Here is a 23,272-nt window from a genome sequence, read left to right on the forward strand (position 1 = left end):
GAGGGCGCTGTTCTACTGTGGTGATGTAACGCGCACACCCGACACCAAAGACGCTCGCCAGCTGAAACAAACACCCGCGTCTCCTGCGTCTGCGTGGGACAACGATGCAACCTTTATAGTCAAAGCGACCGTCGCACTGAAGAACATTCCCCCAGTTCACGTCTCGGTCCGTGCAGTTATGTCTCTGAGGCGTTGTCTCCTCTCGCCATGCCCGATCTTGCAGCGTTCCCGCTCCTGTTTGCTCTGCTGATGTTCTCCGGAGATGGGGGGCTAATGGTGGTAGAGGGTGGGGCGGGACCCCCCGGCCTTCCCTCCCCGTCCGAGGACAATGACATCCCGTCTGGCAAAGACGTCAACACAGAGGTGTCTCCGCACAAGGGACATCGGGATGAGACGACTGTTTCTCCAGGTAACAATAGAAGCGCGTCAGGATGATGGTGCTTTATGCAGCATCTCCGAGATCTTCAGCGCTGCTGGGCTGGGTGGCCTTTAGGGAAATGATATATTATCACCAATGACGCCAAACAAACATATTTATTATTAAACAATATGATCATCGTCAACCGATGCTTATAATAAAATATTAAATATCACAATTCATCTTTCGCTGTTTGGACCCAGTAGGTATGGCGCAAATGTGGGATTTTGTGGTCGTAGCGTCTGTATAAATCTCCAGATGTGTGATCGGAGTTGGGGCGGATGATAATGGTCGGATAATGGTCTGATAATGGTCGGGCGTCCTTACAGTTGCACGGGCGGCAGTGTGAGGATGTGTTGTGTACATCACGTGCTGTCCCGTGCCTTTCTATTGCATTATACATAAATCACCTCTCAGGCCATTGATTTATTATTTTAATTATTAAACTTATCTATTGTTGCTTTCTGTCATAAAGTCAGAATCGGTTTAAGATATTTGGAGTCGTCTGTTTAAAGTAGTGAACACATTGTTCTTTTAAGTCCTTTGACACTTTCAGAAAAGGTATTCTGCTTTTCTTAAAAATAAGCCTGAATTATGTGTTGTTATTATTACGTGTATTTCTGCAGTGACATTTGTGGTTGAAGCTGTACACAACCAACCACAACCACCAAATTAATAGAAACGCGGTGAGGTTGGTTCAGCGCCAGACATTCACGAAAGAATGGGCTCGTTATCAAAAAAATCAGATAGTTTATGCGATTAGTACCTATTATACAATTGCTATATATTGTGAATTTCAGTAAAGATAGATTTAGAAGATGTGAAAATATCACATCTATGAATTAACGACGAGTTCATGTTAGTCGGTAAGCGCTGCAGTCATGACGTCTTTTCAAAATAAAAGTCATGGGTTAGTACAACTTTTAAACATGTGCAACTGAACACGTGAACCTATAGACACAAAGGTATCAAGTACATACAAGGAGCAATGCATTTCATGTGCATCTGGGCTTGTGAAACACTTCTCACATTTGTGAAAACACATTATAGCGCAGATTTCCCATATTTCACATTGTCAGAAGATGAGGCCTGACTTGTCCACCCATGTGATCAATTCTTCATGTGTCATTGCGAGACATTTCTGGTGGAGCCAACAGTTGCAAAGACTGCACTGTATCAGCCAGTGTTATTTATAGACAGACAGAGGCTTATGTATTACAAACGTTATGTTTGTGTAACAAGGATATGATTTCTGTGCACATGCACTAGTGAACTGAAGCCATTTGAATGTCTAGCATTACCTGAACTGTTCAATATGTCTTCAGTTCACTGGTGCACAATCATGATTAAGGTCATTCAAAAATATGTTAAGTAAAGTTTCTCCAAAATAACAAATTTCAGACAGACTGGATGATTTATGCCACGTGTGCACGGACGTCATATTCTTGTTACACAGAGTGGGTAAGTAACGACAACCTCCAAATTAATAGGCGTCCTCGCAAGTGAATGACAAAGCTGGTTAGTGTTGTGCCCACTGGCACTCGACGGGCACAGTGAGGCTCCCAGATGTTGCCGGGGATCTCGCACGGTACTGCAGACTGTTGGCATTTTGATCTATTTTTAAGTCTCTCTGTCGAAGATATGGGCCTCCTCCTCCTCATTATTATTTCATGGTGAAGATAAGGTCAAAGCAGAAGGTCTTCCAGCATCATTGACATCAGACAGTCGCAAACTGCACGTGAGAAGAAAAACTAAAACATCTATATGATTACGGTTCAGGCTTCTTGCCACAATAGAGAGATTTCATTTTTTACACTCTGCGCACCACACGTTTGTATTGCCGAAATATAATCTGATTTGCAGTTCAGTTTTCATTTCACCTTTAGTTCCAACTCCGTTGACATATAACATACAGGATGTAGTGTAACATTCAGGATCCATATACAGGATGCGTAAAACATACAATATCTAGTTTTGATGTCACGAGCAGCTCTCGGGTGGTCTGTCCATCTCATGAATTCTCCACAAACGACCATAACTCTGGACCCTGCCCTTCCAGAGCTGTCACCGCTGACCCTAAAGGTGTCGGTGAAGGATGCGTCCAGCCAGCGGTTCCTGAGTGGCGCGGCCGTCCTGGTGTTCCTTAATGGACTGCGGCTTAACTCCAGCCACACCCAGGATGGTGGAGAGGTGCTTCTGACCGTGCCCTACCAGCTGGGGGCCACCCTCACCCTGGTGGCCAGCATGGACGCCTACATCCCCTCCCAGCTGCCCTGGAAAACCACAAAGATGCCCAGTAAGCTGCACGCTTCCTCCTGCCCCCATGTGGGGCAGTTTGACTTGTCTGTTTTCCTGCGTCTTGCTTGCGTGATGTAGAATAAACGCCACCATTGCACCTGCATCCAGCACATACACTGCTGTAGATCACCAAAGAAATGTAGCCCTGCAGAAATGTAGCCCTGTGTTTTCTATGACAATAAATGGAATTTATGTCCACAATGTGGAGCGTATTGGATCCCTGTTAGGAGTGCTGATCACGTTCAGTTTTCATTCTCCTGTTAGACCGTTATCCAGCTGCTCTTGGCATCAGACACGTGACCACGCCGAGCGCCATGACAACACCTCACGGCGTAAACAATGGCGTTCACACGGTGTTACGAGGCCTTTGTGTGAACTGTCTTGACATCATGCTGTCCTATTGTGTAATGCTCTGACAGCATTTTGAGTAATATTTTACATAGAATGTGGGGTCCTTTAATGAGATCGAGCATTTGACATGTTATTATATGATTTCTTGATATATATTTTTCTATTTTCTCCTCCAGTATTTTCCTCTGTTACGATGTCCCTGGTCCCACAAACTCAAGGCAACATCTGGCTCTTTGAAGACACTGTACTGATTACAAGAAAAACAGCTGGTGTGTACACACACCACATGAACCTCTTCTGAGTCATGGAGCCTGCGCATCTGCAAGGAATTATTTTCTGGGAAAATGTGTAGTTTAAATGTTGTTTCTTAATGTTAACTTTCTAAATAAATAAACAGCATCCTATCTGCTGCAAGCAGTATAATTAAAACCTGTGCCAGAGGTTCTGTAGATATTGTGTGAATTATCTTGTCCCGTAGCCATAAGTTCCGGTTGGTAAAAACAGTGTAGTGGGCCCCAGTGTGAATGACTCCACACCAGCCACACAGTGACCACACTCAGTCCTCGCTTTTGAGATTCCGTGTATCATGACACATTTACTGTATTTCTCCTGAAGACCTGTCATCTCAGCCGAGCGTCCAGTTCCCCAAGGGGCTGTTCTCCCTCCCCGAGAACACAACCATCTCCATGGTGACCACCTATCTGACGGTTCTAGCCACGCCCCCGGATAAAGACAGCCTTTTCTGCACGGTGGGGGTCGTCAACAACAAAGGAGGTACGTGGTCGTGGAGACCGCTCCTTCATCCCATGCAGGCTACAAGCACTAGACAACGTTTCGATAAATACAATAATCGATTGATTAGCAGCTAACAGTCTTTTTCATTGCTGACAAGGTCAAGTCAATGATTTCTACATTCTGTATTGTCATTCAGAATAACATTATCACAGTTGTACTGAATAAATAAACAAGTCATTAACAGTGTATCTATCGTATTTGCTGGTTTCTTTTGATAGAAGGAAATGTTAAATGTTTTCTTAACACAACATGACTCATTTTTGCAGCTAATATTAAGTATCTACTGTTTGTGTGCAGCACCAGCTGCTCCTAAATAACAGGTTATTCCACTAAAAGTTTCAGGATACAAGATTTTGAAACTGAGCCCAGTGGCTGTGTTGAGCACTCAACTGGTGTGTGGTGGGAAGGAGCTGGAGGTCACTGGTCCCGTTCAGCTCACGGTGCCGTTACCGTACCACACGCACCTCCGGGCCTCCGACTCCCTGCCCGCCTGGGCGTTCAACATGACCACAGGTTGGTGGAGAACATTCTGTAGGAAATTAATTTGCAGAGCAAATGAACCTTATATTCTATCCGCCCGCCTCTTGTCTCCTGAGGTCTGCCATGTCCTAGTACAGTCGACTTTTGGATATTGTTTTAAGGCTAGGCTAGGCTAGGCTCCTAACGGTACATTTACAGTGCAGCGATGCGTGGTGGTTTTCACTCCACATCTCATTAACTTCTCTGGACACAGGAGACGGTTGTGTGTGGAGGATCATGGGAACAATCGTATTGTGAATCAAGCGAAACGAGTGTCGAAAAGTTGAACTACTTTCGACTGTATGCAAATGAGAAGCCAGTTTCGCTGAGATGCATCCAATTGCACAGCCGGAGAGCCAACTGCAGTTCTAGACCTGCAGTTTTAGACCTGCAGTTCTAGACGTGCTGTAGTTTTAGACATGCGCCACCTAGCGGCTCGGAATGTAGCTAACGACAGCCAACTGCAGTTCTAGACCAGCAGTTCCAATGCATGCCGTAGGCTCAGGGGCTTGTATATTGTAATAATCCATTGTATAAAGAGTTTATTTGTTAAATATGCCCATTGATTCTCAATTGTTTTAGCCAAATCTCTAACATTTGACAAGTTTTAAACGATAATGTACACCACATTTTGTATTTAAATAGAAGTAGTACGCCTCATTTTCCCTGTTCTTTTAGGGAGTTTGGATTAATTTTGTCATTTACACACACAGCTTGTCTCCTGAAGATATTTTATTTTTAATTAAACTACTGGATTACTGGCATAGGCTATTTTATATTAAATCAGCAAAAATTGCATAATGTCCGGATGCTTTCAGTGAGTAAGCATACGTTTCCAGAATGTTAGGAGTGATTTATTTTACTTGTATACCTTCATTGGCATGCAACTAGCAAATATTATGTGATACTTGGGGTTTTTCGCTCACACGCCACACATCCGATTTCTCACGCCGAAAAAAAATCTAGTTTATTTACCTCTCTCTCTCTCTCTCTCTCTCTCTCTCTCTCTCTCTCTATATATATATGATTCAATGAGTTACCAGTTCGCTCTGGCGCAAACACTGGCGATCGATCGATCGATCGCTATATAATACTTAATTTTTGTCCATTTTACGTTCGCCACCCCCCCCCCCCCCCCCCGCAACAACTTACGTTCGCAGGACTAGCATTTCTCTCAAAGTCGAAGTAGCTATAAAGTAGCCATAAAGGTAGCCAGAGACACACTAACGCTAACCAGATTCATCCTTCATTAACACAAAAATGACCTTCAGACCGATCATATTTACATTTACATTTATGGCATTTAGCAGACTAAATATATGTCTATCATATATTAATATGCTCAATTGTATCAATATTCAGAACATAGTCTGGGTTCTTATGGGTTAATAATGATGGGGAAATGCTACTTTAGCTTGCTTACTACTTTTAGTATTAATAGTAGCATAGTACGTGCTAATTTCCTTCCTTTAAGTTGTTTCAAATTTAATCAAAGCTACTAAATAGCCATAAAGGTAGCCAGAACTAATGAACTAAGACACACTAACGCTAGCCAGATTCATCACATAAACATTCATGACATAAACATTACGATAACCCAAAAATGACCTTCAGACATTATCATATATCTATCATATATTATTGCTGCTTATAAATATCATTCTTCCATCTGCTCCCGCGACATACTAAAACACTATCTGGATATTACGTTACATACATCTAAAACTACGGCACGTCTAGAACTGCAGGTCTAGAACTGCAGGTCTAAAACTGCGGTTGGCTCTCCGGGTGTGCAATTGGATGATGTAGGTTTCGCTGGACGGCAGCCAATCAGCACCGCACGGGACATTCCGTCATGTCAAACCACAAGCTGAGATCAATATTGTGTCAGGACAGAGGATTATCATTGCTGGGATGGGTGTTCCTTTATGGCATATAGTATATAATATAGCCACACATCAAAGCTGTTTCTGACAGCTGACTCTGGTTCGCGCGAAAATGACGTAATCGCAGTCGCACCGCCGTGCGCGAGGGCCTCACGCGCTGTTGATTCGCGAGATCGTGCGCCTCTCGAATTTTGTAACTTCGCGCGCGCCGCGCCTCAGCGCAATGAACAAAGTCATATTTGCAGGGTTCATACACCTTTATAAGGTGGAATTCAAGCACTTGTACGTCACTTTCAAGGTCCATTTCAATATTTTCCAGCACGTTAAACTTAATTAAGTTAAATATTTATACATATAATCGAAATGATTGGAAATAATTCGCTTTTTATCACAGTATTTAATGGATGTTTATTTTCAAAACGCCCTCAAATCTTAACGTCTTCACGAGAACTGTTCAGTCAGACAGCTATTTGTTGTGAAACGATGTAGTTACAATTTCAAACATTTTCAAGTACTTTAGCCTAAATTCCAGCACTTTTCAAACGTGGAACACAATGCAACATTAAAATTCGTTAGGTAAATATTTTTCCTTTCTTTTCTGCACTCCAGATTTCTGTATTTACTTTAACTATCCACCACTGTTTCCCGCTGTTGGGCGGGTACCAGCCGGTTCAGAGCCGTAGAGCTCTTTCTACGGCTCTGAGCCGGTTACGGTCGGTGCTGGATCAAACCATTTTCCAGTGGGAGGCGGGGGTGTATGCACTTAATGGAAAATATGCAGATAGGTAAAAAAAACATATATTTTAGCCATTGAGCTTATTTTGAGTACAGAATTATTTTATATTAATGAAAGATTTCAAGATTATTTAAAAATTATAGACTTTAAATAAAAAATAAATTGCTGGGCTCTTTGATGGGCCCCCCTGGCCCTGGGACAACAGACCCGGTTGTCCCCCCCCCTGTCGACGGGGCTGTCCTTTACTCTTGACATGACTCTGTAGGAGTATAGAGAGACATATTTAAAGACAAAATGAAACATGGAAGAAAGTTTCTGAAATAATGGATGGGTTTTGATATTTGTTTTCTATTTTTCAAATTATATTTCTCAAATTAGAAGAAAAAAAATTCAATCTACATATGTTTTTAACATGTGTGTGTGACTGCATATTTAAGTAACTGAGACTGTACATTTGTTTGCTGGTTTTGGATGGATCTGATGTGGACAGATCGACACTTGTGACCCAACTCCAAAGCACTCAGACAAAGCAGGAGGCATAGGGTGTTGCTTGAGTGTAATGTCAATGTATTGTATTTGTCTTCCAACGTTTCACGGACATGTTTTCTTTTGGTATCAGGTACTTGGGTAAATAAAGGCACCGGTTCTGTTAGGACGGGGAAAAACGGTCTGGAATGGACATACATGGCTCCTCATCTCGGATACTGGATTGCGGCACCATCTCCCACGTCTAACGGTAAACAAACACGCTGTTTTCCACATACCATAAGACCCATAAAAAATAGGTAGAGCTGAGATGTTAAGGCGGAGATAGCAGTACGTGGTATGTGAGGTCTTCGGTCACCACCGATTGGTTATATGAGACTTAAGGACAGTCATTTTGTCTTGTATATGTCCAAACCAGAAACCGGACTTCTGTTTGTGAACATCCAGGTAAAATGATCCATGCCACTTCGATGGACTTCATCTCGTTCCACACGTACCTTCTTGTGGGCATCTTGGGCGGCACTCTTGTGATCATCATTGGATTTTTATCAGTGATTTTATGTCATTGCAGGTAATCACCGACACACTTGCTGCGTTAATAGTGCTTTAGAAATGCGTGAAGGCAGGTCGGTTACTCGCATGGACCCCATTAACTCGTGGGGGTTAACGAGATTGGCAGTGCGGCGAAGGTAAAGGTCACGTGTGTGTTGCAGTGATCTGAAGGGCAATGTGGTGTTTTGCTCTGTAGGGATCTGAGCCGCGAGGCGGAGAGGAAGCGATGGAGCTCCACCCGACTGTCGCTTCTGAAGAAAGATCAGACTACATCCACCACGTCTGATGGAGTTCACGAGCCTTTATACCTCGATACTGACAGATCCTACTCCAGAACTCTGGGCCATCCTGACGCTTCAGACTCACCTCGCCATCAGGCCAACTATAACATTTACGTGGAGAACATCTGTCGACCCGGGGGGAACCTGTATGAGAACATTGGGAGTGCAGGTCTGGAGAGCCTCAGGGCTCCAGTGTCCAATCTGTATGTGAACAGCGATGAAGTAGCGAGACTCAGGGAGATGTCTGAGAAGACCGTCTCACGACAGGCTCCTGGAGACAACGCAGTGTATCGAGACAAGCTGTTCCACATCTACAACCAATCAGTGGCCATCGTGCAAGCTCCGGAATTCTTCGGTGCCCACGCACAGGCGGACGCTGCCGGGAGCAGAAGTGCCACCTTCCCCCGCAACGGCACGGAGGCCGAGCGCAACTTCAAAGACAGTTTCACCCAGACGCTGCCAAAAGTCCCGCAGCAGGACGGCGAGGAGCATCCCGCCTCGGAAGGCCCACAGACGTCCACTGCCAACCCAGGAATCTGGGGACGCTACAGCCACTTGCTCGAGTCCGTCTCCGTCCCAGGAACCCTGAACGAGGCGGCTGGAATGGGTCCCTTCCACAGTGAGCTGCAAGGGGTGTCGGAGCAGACCCTGCTGGAGCTCTCCAAGGTCAAGCCCTCTCCCCACCCTCCTCGTGCATGGTTCGTGTCCCTGGACGGTAAGCCGGTAGCCCAAGTCCGTCACTCTGTGATCGAGCTCCAGGGAAGACACCGGCCAGGCAGCAGCAATGACACCAGCCTGGACTCCGGGGTGGACATGAACGAGCTGCAGCAGTCGTTGCGGAAAAGCGAGCGGGAGGGCCCCAACATCGCCGGCGTGCCCAAAGCGGCGGGGAGCCGTGCCCGAGAGGAGCAGGACTTGAGCAGCAGCGAAATCGGAAGCCCCGAGGATGCATCCCTGAGGAACACCCTGGAGGACAGCAGCGCGGCCATCCCTAACCTCCCCGAGGACAAGGACGGCTGTGACACGTCCAGCGAGTCCAGATCCACCCCGCCACCTCGCAGGCTGAGGAAGGGCCGAGATAAAAGGCCCGACAGGAAAACGTCTCGACACGTGCGGGAAGAGAGGCCGCAAACGAAACGCTAGCCCGACGTCCCACCAGCCTGTGTAGAGCTTTTTGATGTCTGCCAAATATATCTAGTTTTGATCAACTTGCCTTATTGTCTTGTTGTCAGGAAGGGTGCCATGATTAATAAAACCAAACCAGTCTGTCTTACCTTTGGAGTGTAGCTTTCTAAGAGTGGATGTCTGTGATCTTTGTATTTATGTGGCTCCTGCTTCACGTTTGACTCTTGCTTCACGTCTGACTCCAGGACATCACTGCTCCTGATGTGTTTGTACAAAGTCCTGTGTTTACATTGCCAGATTGCATTGCAGTAATGTACGTACAGTTACAGTTACACATTCACCTGTTTTCACTGTGAGCACAGCAGCCACATCCACAGAGCTTTACTGAGTTTGGACGTGGGTGTTTGTTTCAGGACGTTGATGACGGAGTGTAGACTCAACGTTCTGTTTTTATCTTCTTACCTACTTCAGGTTTTTAGTACAGGTACAATAGAGAAATAACTGCCACAGTGTGCCATGACACAAGTAACAGCAAAACACTGTACAAATTCCCAGCACAGAATTTCAGAGCATGACTAATGTCATGGAACAGAGTCTTGTGTACTTTGTGTAATTAATCTAAATATAAGGGACCCCTGGCATTAAGCATTACAGGCATAAGAAAAGTTACATTCCTTTTGAAGGTAGAGGGACTTCTGAGAACGTAGAGCTTTTCCACAGTTAATGTTGTTTAGATAATTCAAATTTGCATGCAGGTCACCATTTTGTTTACTGGACAGTTTTAATGTGTTGTGTGAGAATGTAGCAGCAAATCCCACAGATCTGGCTCAGGTTCAGGCCTGTTTCACAAACCCCAAATATTTACAATTACCATATAATCTTAAATATACATAAATCGAGCATAGGTTTTTTGTTTTTATTTAGTGGACTATATTACTTCATGAAAGAGAACAGTAGTCTATAATGTATTTCTTTACTGAACATGCTGGTTTTTCTAGGTGTTGTTTGTGGTCGTGTTTTTTATGTAGCGCTTTTTTTTTGTTAATAATCAAAAAGAAACACTGATGAATGATTATCACATAGCAGAGAGGCAATTTCATTTGACATTATAATGATAAAAAATAGATATGCATGACTGGAAAGATCATTTTCTTTGTAAGTAGTGTCAACAATGTGTTTTAAATATTTTTCATATTGTGTATTCGTATTGTGTATTGTTTTATGTTCATTATAAATGCTTAGCTATGTGTTGTAAACACACTTATGAAGGCACTTATGAAGGGACAGTTCTCCCGCTTCTTGGATGCTTTGCTGACCGATTTGTGGTTCACCCTTTTTGTGTACATGAATAAAGGAACTACTCAGCATGTCTGACTCCTGCTAATGTGAAAGGATGTCCCGCTAACAGCTGCACTGTCCCGCTCACACCTGCACTGTCCCGCACACCTGCACTGTCCCGCTAACACCTGCACTGTCCCGCTCACACCTGCACTGTCCCACTCACACCTGCACTGTCCCGCTAACACCTGCACTGTCCTGCTCACACCTGCACAGGAAACACTCAGGAAGAGCTTCAAACGTTGAGATGCCCAAATGCAAATCAGGAAAAACACGACTGGCACTGTAGAGATGCAACAATGAACATGAAAGATTTACGAATTATGAACATTAATTTATGAAACTTGTGAGTAAACTACCATTTTAGTAAAATATCAGTAAATGCAGAAACAAACAGTTAACCCAAAAATCTCCACTATGATAAATCCCCCTCATTGTCAACACACCATAACTCTACTCTTGGTTCCTTTGGTGTTCAGTGCTGAAAGGTATTCCTGTAATCCCAGGTTCAAAATCACTCAAATCGCCGCTGTGCTGTGGTCTAGTTCTACTGCCATGTTTGGCAGGTCTAATCTGTTCATGGAGAGTGCTACTTTTGAGTTCAGGTAGCCGTAGAAACAAGCAGCGTTGGGGTCTCCCAGATCCTCCCGTTCTCCCCGGGGCATGTGGGGATGTCTGAGTTCTATTCCCAGCCCTCCCTCTAGAGGACGATCCCGGGGCAAGACTCCCAGATCTGCGCCCCGGAACAGGCTTAAGTTCTCTGGAATGATCGGGTGTTAATCCCAACACACTTGAACGTGTGCCAGTGATGCAGAGACACCGGGTGCCTTGTACGAGCATCTCAAAGGACAGAGGAGCTGGTGGACCTTCTCTCAAATCTTCCACCTTTAGCAGAGCAGGTGCCCTGCTGGTCCGATCCTGTAGGCCAATACCAGGTATGAAGAGATCGGGTCTCTGCTGACTGGTGACCCAGGGTTGGGCGCTGTGTGCGGGGGCCATGCTGGTTACCTTCCCCCCTCTGTCATTCTCCCATGTGAGGGGGTTGTGGATGTCCTGCCAGTCCAACGGACAGCAGACGGACTGGTGTAACCATGTCTCGATACACCCAGCATGGAACTACCGCGAGAAGAAATGGGAAGAAATCGCAGATATGCCAAATTATGCCTCATAATTAATCAGATTTCAATATTTAAATCTTCTCAAGAACCATGTTGGAAAAGATTACTATCAATATTTTCATTATCAAGGAAATAGTCACAAAAAAATATAGACTCACAGTAGTTTCATTCAAGGTTGCGTACATTAACAAATATTGTACACAAGCCAAATGCCAAATGTAGAAGGCATGGCTCAGGGGCGTTACCTTGTGTCCACAGGGGAGGGTTTTCACGAGCTGGCCCAATCGGAAGGCGCAGAGGCAGAGGCGACACTGCACACCCACTTCCAGAAGTCTGGAGCTTTGACGAACTCGTATTACGGGCAGATTCTTCAAAACATGGGCGGGAACCCCGTCTGCCATGACACCGACCTCACCGCTGCGCACATTAGCAAAGTTGCCGTGTCGCCAGAATCAAAAGCATTTCCAATGAAAACACCCAAGCAGTTGATCCCAGCTTACTTGATGAGCACAGCCGGAGTGTGGGTTATCTGTGCTGTAGTGCACAGGTCTCCAACGCTGTGTTCCAGTAGTTGCCACGACTGATTTCTTTTCTGCAGAAGGGCAGGTTCATATATATATAATATATAATATAAGCAGGGTTACACTACACATCACATGGCAAACATAAAGACTGCTGAGATGAGTCTTGAACATGAAACTCACCAGTCTCACTGCAAAGCTGTGCTGAGGATGACACCTGTTCTTAAAGCACTCTTCACACAGGTGGTAATGAGGACAGACAGCACACCTGCAGGACGACAGCACACACAGGTCAGCCACACAGGAAGTGAAACGCAGCCAGAGGCTCTAGTCAGTAGTCAGTTCATCCGTCAAATCTAAACACGTCCTTATCTGGCCAAGGTTTGTGCTCCAGTTACACACCAGCCCCTCACTGCACTTTCAACATTTAAACCCTGCAGTGAACTTATTCATTTCTTCATTGCATTTCTTTAAATGAACTTTATTTGAATAAATCGTTTTTGTAATGTTTTATTGTGGCAAAGACCTTAATGAGGTGATCTCAGGATGAACCACGCTTTATTGTTCTTCAGTATCTGTGAGGGAACAACTGTAAGTCTGCACAACCTTCAATTTCCTGGTCTCAACATTCCTCACCCATTGGCAGCTACATTGTCAGGGCTCTGCAGCCCAGTAATGAAGAGCTGGTGCTGGTGAGCTTCAGACCACATGTTGGTCAGCGATGCTCCATCTGCTACAGGGCATCTTACACCTGGCCATCATTAAAGCTTCTCTTGGTAGGGAGCTTTACTAGAGGACGGATATCTTCTCCTACCTGTAACATCTGCCAACTACAGGACAGACTCCGCAACGATGGCACGAGAGTCCGAGGTGTCTGTCCAGTCGCTCTCTCTCCAAGCTAGTGCACATCTGAGTGGCGGCTTTCACCTGGAATTACATGGAAGACAAGCAGTGTGCGTCTCAAAGCAGGTCCCAGGCGCTCTCTCTCTCTCTCTCACACACACACACACACACACACCACCATCTCACCCGGCGTACATGTGCTCGGCCGTGGGACATCTGCTTTGAAAATGGAGGGAAAAGGGAGGCAGAAATGCTACACGCTCTCGTACCTCCTTCAGAAGGAGGGTGAGGGTACCAAAGTCCTTCCGGCAGAGTGGACACTTCACCATGGCGTCTGTCTCCGACCTGCTCTGATGGTCAGCCCACACTTTCATACAGCTGATGTGAATGTTGTTTCCACATCCAAACCTTCACAACGACAAGATCACCATGTACTTTTTATCTTTAATTTCTTTTAACATTTTCTATTTGTCTTATATTTGATTCCTTTTAATGTTTCTTTTTATTTCTTTTTATACATGCACTTTGAGTTGCATGTATGTATGAAAGGTGCTATACAAATAAAGATTATTATTACTATTATTACTAGGAGAAAGTCTGAACCCTTTCAGAGACATATCTGTCACTCTAAAACAGGTCCCCAAATACCAGCTTTATGTCACTCTTGTAATAACTTTAATACTAGTTTCAACGTAGCTACCGAGTAATTCACAGTAGTAATTCAGGAGACTGACAACAATGATGATTTGCTGGGTCTACCAATTCTAGATTATGGGATTTTAAAGTTCAAAAGATCAACAGCAAAATAAATCTATGATGACTAATGAAAAGGTTCAAGTTTCATCAGCCAACATCACAGAGAAACTGTTAATGTACTTTAATTCCAGGTATCAAAACAATACATCACAATACACCAAATAAAATAATTGCATTTACAAGGTTGGGATGTTGGAATTACGTGAAAACTCATAAAACCTGCAGTGTGTCACAGGGAGCCTTTTCAACAGCAGTTCCTCTTGACAGACGGGGCACACATCATCCGCTGTGACTACCTTCTGCCTGACTGTACCTTCCTCCTGACTGGAACCAGGCTGTTCCTGGGCACAGGAGGTGCTGTCAGATGGCCTCGGTGTCCTAGTCCTGTACAAACCCTGTAACACCTCCAAGATCTGTCTTTCCACAAGACCCTGCTGAAAACAGTCTAGGTAGGAGACATCACAAAAGGAAATTGAAATTCGTTACTTTCAAAAACCAAAGTGTGACTGGGGAGAGAGAGAGAGAGAGAGAGAGAGAGAGAGAGAGAGAGAGAGAGACGCTGCCAAACAAGGCATATAAAAGTAAGAAAAATGATCAAACTCACATTCATGATCCTTTGGAAGTCTAAATTTACGCATCAAAATCCTGCAAAGTTAAGTGAAAGTTCGTGGTGTGCTCAGACGTAAACGTACATGTGTTTCTCATGCTGATCAAACGTGCTTACCAGCAGATGTGTTTGCACGGTTCCTTGTGTTTCTGGAAGGTCCCACAGGTGCATGTGTGAGGGTCCCCCAGACACACCTTAAACACAGGGAGTGAGGGTCACCCAGACACACCTTAAACACAGGGAGTGGGGGTCACCCAGACACACCTTAAACACAGGGAGTGGGGGTCACCCAGACACACCTTAAACACAGGGAGTGAGGGTCACCCAGACACACCTTAAACACAGGGAGTGAGGGTCACCCAGACACACCTTAAACACAGGGAGTGAGGGTCACCCAGACACACCTTAAACACAGGGAGTGAGGGTCACCCAGACACACTTTAAACACAGGGAGTGAGGGTCACCCAGACACACCTTAAACACAGGGAGTGAGGGTCACCCAGACACACCTTAAACACAGGGAGTGAGGGTCACCCAGACACACCTTAAACACAGGGAGTGGGGGTCACCCAGACACACCTTAAACACAGGGAGTGAGGGTCACCCAGACACACTTTAAACACAGGGAGCTGCTTCAACGTTTGGGTCTGTGAGCCCACAACCAGGACTGGAAACAAACTGCAAACTCACTTTGTACTGTTTGGGTTCATCGTCTTCTTTCAAAAGGAATCCAGTCGGCCCAAACTCTTTCAGAATAAACATGGTGGTGCTGAGGGCTTGGTCTTGATGCCAGCTCACCACATCACCAGCTGTTTTTCTCCACGCTGTGTTTCGGAACATGTTTAACCGGCTGGTTCTGTTTACATGTCTCGGTCTCTCGTCTTACCCTCCGGATAGTAAGACATGGCGATAAGTGAGCACCAAATAACTGTGGCACGGACAGTAAACGTGCTAACAGAGATTAAATATGTTACCTAGCTAGTGAATTTGTTACTAAGAGGAAGTACATATACTTTTGTCAACACGGTGCCGTATCTACACCGTAGCTTTCTAGTCACTGTATCCAGTGTTTCTATAGCAACCATCCAGATTCTTCTGCCTGTTATGAAGCGGACCGCTAGATGGCGCTGCTAGCGTTTTAAACAGGCTCCGTGCCACCACGATACCGCATGTGGTATTTTAATACAAGCGCGTTTGATGTGGCTTAATGACCGTTTAGTAGTAAACTAAGTAAGCCAGGCAGGTTTTTCGAGGTTTTGAAAGTGTTATTTCTTTTTAATAAAGTTGTAAGGTATATAGGCTGTCACATTTTACCGTAGTGAAATGCAATTAAACTAGGGATTACTGCAGAAAGTTTACAAAACATTTGGTACGGTAAAGTAAACAATCTGTTGCCTCCTCTTCCCTTTATTAAACAAGTCAGTTATAGTCAGTGGTGCGTTGGAGAATCTAGGCCACGTACCACCCTGCGCCATGCGCCCCTGACACGATGAACCCGAAACAGGAGCTTCCGACTCTCTCTAGGAAGAGGAGTGGGGGTCGGCTCCAGGTTTCTGGAGAGCTGTATCTCTTCTTCTGGCGGTGTCTGCCTCTCCTCGCTGTTCTCCATTAGACTTCTACAGTGGGAGGTCAGGAGGAGTGCGGCGGTTCCGCGGGGATGGCCATTAAAAAGACGTGGGAGACGCAGACAAACGTGCGTCAGCCTCAACGAGGCCAGAACTGCGGTGCTGTAAGATCACCCGACCCGGGTCCCGACACACGTCCGTCCGCCAATGTCACATCTGCTCCAAGAGCAATTACACTGGAGCAACTGTGGTTATTGTGAACGTGGAATTTAACACTTTATCAGCAATCATGACAGGGTGAAGCCTCACACACCAGAAGTGAAGTTGTTTAATATGACTGGACGACTTGAGCAGGTGCCAGTATAGTGAGATATAGTATAAATCACGCCCTGTTATACTGACTGGTGCCAGTATAGTGAGATACAGTATAAATCACGCCCCACTAAAACGGTGATGGATCACATCATTAAAACATCTGTTGACCCAACAGGGCAGCGTAATTCCTTCCCTTATTTATTTATTTTCTTATTTTGACCTTTCGGTTTTGACAACACCCAGTTTTGTTTCCTCGTGAATTTGTTCGTTTCAATTAAGGTTAGTTTAGTGTTAGTGTTAGTGTTAGTGTTAGGGTTAGTGTTAGTGTTATGGTTAGGGTTAGGGTTCGGGTTAGTTTTAGGGTTCCTGTAAGTGTCCTCTGTCAAATTTCATTTTCCCATCTACCTGTTCTGAGTGTCGGAGGACAAAATGACTAAAACACTCGCCGCGTGCGAAGGAACGAGGTACAACTGCATATGAGGGAGACGGGTGGAGGGGTAATGGGAGGTTCCCTGTTGTTATTAAAATGTATACGGAGCCTTAGGCAGGACAAGCGCGCTCCTGGGGAGCGTAGCGAAGTCGTCGGGGTAACAACGTCATGTTGTGTGCTTTTTCTTGGAGCCGCCCTTCTTTTCCCTGTATCACCCCCAACTTCCCTGTATCACGTCCAACCAAGAGAACCGCCGTTACAAGTCTTGAGTCAACCGCCCCCCGAGATCTCGGTGCTCATCTGGCGATCGCACGCCACGCATTTATCCCCCCACCGTGCCTCGGTTTGCGGGAGGAGGAGGAAGAGGAAGAGGAGGAGGTCTCCCTGCGGAGGCCTGAAGTAGACGCAGGCCTGTCAGGAACCTCTGGCGTTTACTGCAGCTCCAGCAGGGCTAGGACACCAGAGCGTGCCAGCGGGTTCCCTCGGGGGAGTTAACCGCGAGACGCCGCGGCCCGCCAGCTCGTCCTGAGCAGGACACGCAGTTTGGGGTGTGGGTCGGTGTCACAGAAACTGCAGTAAACTGCATGACCACATGGAACAAAAACGAAACCCAGATTTGCTAAACGAGAATGCATAAACAGAAAAGCACAACAGAAATGACACGGAGCCGCGAAGAGTGAGACAGTGACGGAAAGATTACACGAAAAAGGAAAAAAATAACCGAGCAGAGAAGCTGTGATCTGGCCCTGATGTGCAGTACTCTGGAAGTGCCGTGGACATGGGGTTTCCTGCATGTGAATTATATGGCTGGTAACAAATCTCTTCTATTATAGTACTAAAGCTCACAAAGACTCACTTTCTCTCTCTCTCACACACACACACACACACACACACACACACACACACACACACACACACACACACACACACACACTACAAAGCTTTGTAAATCACATGAAAGAGCTAAAGAATGCTGTATCTGTCATTTGTAGGCTCAGAAATTCAGTGCGTTTTTTAAACACTGCCAAGTGGCTAAACTCTCAAACACTTGAAACTATTACTAAAGCAAATTCTACATGAACCCTATAATCTTGGAAATGTTGTATTTTCATGAGAGAAAACCATCATTGAGGAGCATCAGATCGTGTTCAGTAGCACGTGTAGTGTTCAGTAGCACATACGTGTTCTTCACAGGTCTTGTGTCTGTGGTTGCACCCAGCCAGGTGACCTATAGGGGCGCGTGTTGGTGTGTCTGTGTTCACGTTACTTATATATGATCACTGAGGCCTTTTTTTTTATTTTCAGAGGAAGGAACTGCACAGGAAAGGAGAGAGGTGAAAGTTCACCTAGCACATGTTTGAGGGTGACCACCTCATTCAGCACCGGGGTGTGCTCCTCACACACGAGCACGCTCACACACGCCGTTCAACACACTGACACGGCACTGTGAAGAAATGATCCGCAACGGGGGACATGACACAGCTCTGGTGGACACATTCGCCCTGTCGAAATGACCCTCATATATTAACTATCCTACAGCGCATCATAATGTCTGTCTGGGACATACTGACCAAAATACAATTCAGTTACAGTCACTGAAACACTGAAGAGTTTCCATAAAAGCAAGCTGCCCTTGAGGGAAACCCTAGAGTTTCTTCAGCACTGTTACGGGTAGTCTTAAAAAACCAAGACGCCTGTTTGCATTAATGTCTGGCAGATGCTGATGACTCATTATCAACCCTTAGAAGGTTTCCGTGCCTCTGTGATTCTGTTGCTGGTTATTCCCCCGCTGGTATGCAGAGGGCGTGGAGCGGCGGAGACCTCTTCAACCCAGACCAGTCGCTGAAATACAACACCCGCAGAAAAGGAAAGAGTCGCGCCGACCGGGGGCTGCGTCTCCAGCTTTGTCTTGGAGTTCTCCCCGTGGAATCGCAAGCCTGTGGTGGACCTTCTCACGAGCATCACCCTGAGGGTCACCCTGAGGCTCTACAGCAGGATCAACAAGTGTGATGTAGTGCATCCCAGCTCCCAGCATTTAAGTTGCCATATTTGATAATTGTGATTTTCACCCCAACTGAAACTAGTCCTCCACATTTACCTGTGCAGTGAGAACACACACACTAGTGATTACTAGGGGGGCTGTGGTACACACACACACACACATACACACACACACACACACACACACACACACACACACACACACACTAGTGATCTTTAGGGGGGCTGTGGTGTACACACACACACACACACACACACACACACACACTAGTGATCACTATGGGGGCTGTGGCGTACTCACACACACACACTAGTGATCTTTAGGGGGGCTGTGGTGCACACACTCTCAGGGCGGTGGGCAGCCCTAGCCCGGCACCCATTGAGCAGTTGGGGTTAAGTGCCTTGCTCAAGGGCACTTCAGTCATGGCCTAGGTCACAAGACCAGTTCCCTAACCACCAGACCATGACTGCCATGAAGTTACATATCCCAAGAGGGTGTTCAAGTTTACAGACCAAAAAGGAAGACCAAGAAGGCCAAGAAGAAAGAGGGAAACTGACTTAATATGTTTTGGCTTCAGAAACCAGCTTATCTGTGAACTGGCACAGGGGGCCAGCAATACACGGGCTTTCTATTGTCTGTGCGTTTTCATTGCCTCCCTGTTTCTGAAATGTTCACGTAACTATACAGTGTTTCAACGGTTCCACCCATTCTTCTGGTGCCAGAGACGTACGGCCGAATCATACTTCACCGGTACTGATGGGAAAACGTGGTTCTGAAGACAATGGACCTTGTTGACTTTCTTGGTTTGCTTGAGATCCTCAAGGACAGAGTTTGGAAAGGTGTTGGACATCAATTACCAAACGGCGTATGCCGGAGTACACTGTACATCATCGACCTCCCCCAGAAACCTCATGTTTCCAACGCTTTTCAGGTTCTGTGTTTTCTTGGGAGATTTTACATGGGTATACCTTAGCATGTGTCTTAGACCCAAGTCAAACAACATCCTGACCTAAACCAAGTATTCGTAAAAGTAGGTTATTTTATTTCACTGTTTCTTCAAACCAAGAGCTGCTCTGTAAGCACTCTGTCATCACCCAGAGCGTCTATAACTGCTCCACCATGACCCAGAGCATCTATAACATTGGTACCGGTACCATGACCCAGAGCATTCGGCTGCATCTCTGGAGCCCAGATGCAAAAATTCAGCTCCAGCCTCCAGAGTCTTCAGTCAAGCAGCCAAACAGATTTTGATCACTGGTGAAAGAGTTGTGTACACAATTCAAACACAAATCACAACTCAAACACAAATCGCAAGTCAAACACAAACCAAGCCTTGATTTAATGAAATTAAATGAAGAAAAGCTGAAGCTGTTAATGTCATTAAAGCACCTTATATTTGCTGTGTGTGTCAGTTATTATATCACACTGACAGGTGCCAAAGTCATGTGTAATCATAAAAATTCATACTACACACATCCTGTCAGTAACAGCATTAATAAAGTCTCTGAATAACTCATAACCAGAGCTGGGCCCCGTATTCACGTTCTCATCGGAGACAGCAAGCGAGTGCAGGGAAGAGACACCCAGAAACATCTGTTTCTGCTCGGACGTTCGTCCGAGTCCCACAGGCAGCCCCTCCTTCTCAGACAGCGTATCCAGGCCCAGAGTACAGGAGCTAACCGGGTCACATAAACCCAGCAGCTGCACGCCCTCCACGCCACCCGGCTCGGGCCGGACCGGGCAGGCCAGACCAGCTTGGGGGTCACAGAAAGAAATCTAACCCAGAACAGAACAGCAAGGAAGGTCTCGGGTCCTTGACCAGTGTCCGGTCTCACAACGCAACAGCAGCACCGACACGTTGAGTGCGTGACTCTGGTCCAACAGGCCCGGTGCTGACAGTTAGATCAGGTGGGAACATGTGCAGTGCTAAGACCCTCTCGGATGAGCTTGACACGTTTGACGGGTTTGTCCTTCTCCCCCAGCTGAGCGTCCTTCTCATACACAGCGCTTCACTTCATAACTTTAGATTAATAACATTCAAACTAATGGCTGTTACAAGCAATAACTAAGAAATGTTTTCCCCTTTTATAACACAACTGCATAAACAGCAAAAAACAATCAAACCTACACAAATACAGTGAAGAAGTTTGGAAGATCACCACAAATACAGTGAAGAAGTTTGGAAGATCACCACAAATACAGTGAAGAAGTGTGGAAGATCACCACAAATACAGTGAAGAAGGTCGGAAGATCACCACAAATACAGTGAAGTGTGGAAGATTACCACAAATACAGTGAAGAAGTGTGGAAGATCACCACAAATACAGTGAAGAAGTTTGGAAGATCACCACAAATACAGTGAAGAAGTTTGGAAGATCACCACAAATACAGTGAAGAAGGTCGGAAGATCACCACAAATACAGTGAAGAAGTGTGAAAGATCACCACAAATACAGTGAAGAAGTGTGGAAGATCACCACAAATACAGTGAAGAAGTTTGGAAGATCACCACAAATACAGTGAAGAAGGTCGGAAGATCAACACAAACACACCCTTGGTGTGGCTGGGTTTCCCACTGAGTCAGGCCCTGGGTGTGTGTGATGTGCCCAGAGGAACACTATCCAGCAGGGGTGAAGAGGTTCAGGGCATGAGGCGAGGAGGGGCAGGTGTGGGGGGAGGAGGTGCAGGTGTGGGGGGAGGAGGGGAAGGTGTAGGGGGAGGAGGGGCAGGTGTGGGGGGAGGAGGGGCAGGTGTAGGGGGAGGAGGGGCAGGTGTGGGGGGAGGAGGGGCAGGTGTGGGGGGAGGAGGGGCAGGTGTGGGGGGAGGAGGGGCAGGTGTAGGGGGAGGAGGGGCAGGTGTGGGGGGAGAAGGTGCAGGTGTGGGGGGAGGAGGGGCAGGTGTGGGGGGAGGAGGGGCAGGTGTAGGGGGAGGAGGGGCAGGTGTGGGGGGAGGAGGTGCAGGTGTGGGGGGAGGAGGGGCAGGTGTGGGGGGAGGAGGGGAAGGTGTGGGGGGAGGAGGGGCAGGTGTGGGGGGAGGAGGTGCAGGTGTGGGGGGAGGAGGGGCAGGTGTGGGGGGAGAAGGTGCAGGTGTGGGGGGAGGAGGGGCAGGTGTGGGGGGAGGAGGGGCAGGTGTAGGGGGAGGAGGGGCAGGTGTGGGGGGAGGAGGTGCAGGTGTGGGGGGAGGAGGGGCAGGTGTGGGGGGAGGAGGGGAAGGTGTGGGGGGAGGAGGGGCAGGTGTGGGGGGAGGAGGGGCAGGTGTGGGGGGAGGAGGGGAAGGTGTGGGGGGAGGAGGGGCAGGTGTGGGGGGAGGAGGGGCAGGTGTGGGGGGAGGAGGGGCAGGTGTGGGGGAGGAGGGGCAGGTGTGGGGGCAGGTCTCATGGTACAGTAAAGACACTCTCTGTAGCATTTTCAGACATGCCCACCAGCAGACAATCCTTTGTGTTCCATGCTGCTGTCCAGGCTCTGAGCCCCGCCCACCACCCTCCCCTCCCCTCCTCTTTCCTCCCCTCCCCTCTCCTCTCCTCCCCTCTCCTCTCCCCTCTCCTTTCCTCCTCTCTCCTCTCCTTCCCTCCCATCCAACCAGCCCATTGGGGGAGGTAAATATTTCTCGTTTCCCCAGGAAGTGGATTTGGGCTGTGGCTAAATGGGTTTAATCTCCGGCTGATCCCCAGGGCACTCGGTTACCCAAGGCCAAGGTGCAGCGGTGAGAAGGTTCTGGCACAGCCCGCGGTCCTCGTCAGGACAGCCCAGAGTGACGAGAGCACACTGGCAGGGCCCACCTTTATTCAGCATGCATGAGGGTGTGTGAGCATGTGTGTGTGTGTGTGTGTGTGTGTGTGTGAGAGCATGTGTGTATGTACATAATCTTTCCCAGACTCCACCCACACCCTCCACCCTCCCACCTTATCCTTCCTGTCTCGAAATGCCCCAAAGAATGATGGGAAGGATATTTTCCCACCATCTGAAGGAGCCACTCACCTCCGTAGCGGCCGGGACGTCACAGCCTGCGCGTCTCGCTGGCTTCAGCGTCTCGCTCCGCTGCTGAATACGTCCTGCGCCGTTGCAACATGTGCTCGTATGTGGCCGAGGTGGGAATGGACGGCCAAATCACAGCGTCTGTCTTCCCCGAGAGAACGGAGACCAGACACACTTGCGTTACGTTGCATAACTCAGTGACTTCTAACCTGCAGCTTTCAGCAGCGGAGACAGAGAGCAGCACGCAGACAGACACACGTCCAGCTATTTTGTTAAGTCTCTTCCAGCAAGTCACATTTTCAGTTGATTGCAATTAATGAAAAAACCGTGCAATTATGTGAAGCCGTGATTGTAAGA

The 23,272-nt window shown here is 46.9% G+C and overlaps 2 protein-coding genes across 4 annotated transcripts in view; one reads left to right on the plus strand and one right to left on the minus strand.

Annotated features, from left to right (window-relative positions):
* On the plus strand, window positions 1-10,814 carry fam171b (family with sequence similarity 171 member B). Its single transcript, XM_077015542.1, has 8 exons — window positions 1-409; window positions 2,478-2,714; window positions 3,244-3,336; window positions 3,683-3,841; window positions 4,199-4,375; window positions 7,623-7,739; window positions 7,937-8,060; window positions 8,238-10,814. The coding sequence occupies exons 1-8, from the start codon at window positions 208-210 to the stop codon at window positions 9,463-9,465; spliced, it is 2,337 nt and encodes a 778-aa protein (XP_076871657.1). The 5' UTR covers window positions 1-207; the 3' UTR covers window positions 9,466-10,814.
* Window positions 9,805-23,272, minus strand: part of zswim2 (zinc finger, SWIM-type containing 2) — a 13,732-nt gene continuing 264 nt past the window's right edge. Inside the window, exons 1-11 of one of the 3 annotated variants that reach the window (XM_077015545.1) lie at window positions 16,093-16,272; window positions 15,321-15,517; window positions 14,748-14,824; window positions 14,628-14,668; window positions 14,243-14,468; window positions 13,537-13,675; window positions 13,239-13,351; window positions 12,608-12,692; window positions 12,404-12,495; window positions 12,149-12,320; window positions 9,805-11,901 (exon numbers count right to left, since the gene is read on the minus strand). In XM_077015545.1, the coding sequence (XP_076871660.1) occupies window positions 11,239-11,901; window positions 12,149-12,320; window positions 12,404-12,495; window positions 12,608-12,692; window positions 13,239-13,351; window positions 13,537-13,675; window positions 14,243-14,468; window positions 14,628-14,668; window positions 14,748-14,824; window positions 15,321-15,470 (1,758 nt within the window). In that variant the 5' untranslated portion in view covers window positions 15,471-15,517; window positions 16,093-16,272 and the 3' untranslated portion in view covers window positions 9,805-11,238. Of the gene's footprint in view, window positions 11,902-12,148; window positions 12,321-12,403; window positions 12,496-12,607; window positions 12,693-13,238; window positions 13,352-13,536; window positions 13,676-14,242; window positions 14,469-14,627; window positions 14,669-14,747; window positions 14,825-15,320; window positions 16,064-16,092; window positions 16,273-22,918 lie in introns of those variants that run through there. The other 2 variants (XM_077015546.1, XM_077015547.1) reach the window with 2 other exon arrangements.

Source organism: Brachyhypopomus gauderio, chromosome 8 (assembly GCF_052324685.1).
Source record: "Brachyhypopomus gauderio isolate BG-103 chromosome 8, BGAUD_0.2, whole genome shotgun sequence".
NCBI classification, from domain to species: domain Eukaryota; kingdom Metazoa; phylum Chordata; class Actinopteri; order Gymnotiformes; family Hypopomidae; genus Brachyhypopomus; species Brachyhypopomus gauderio.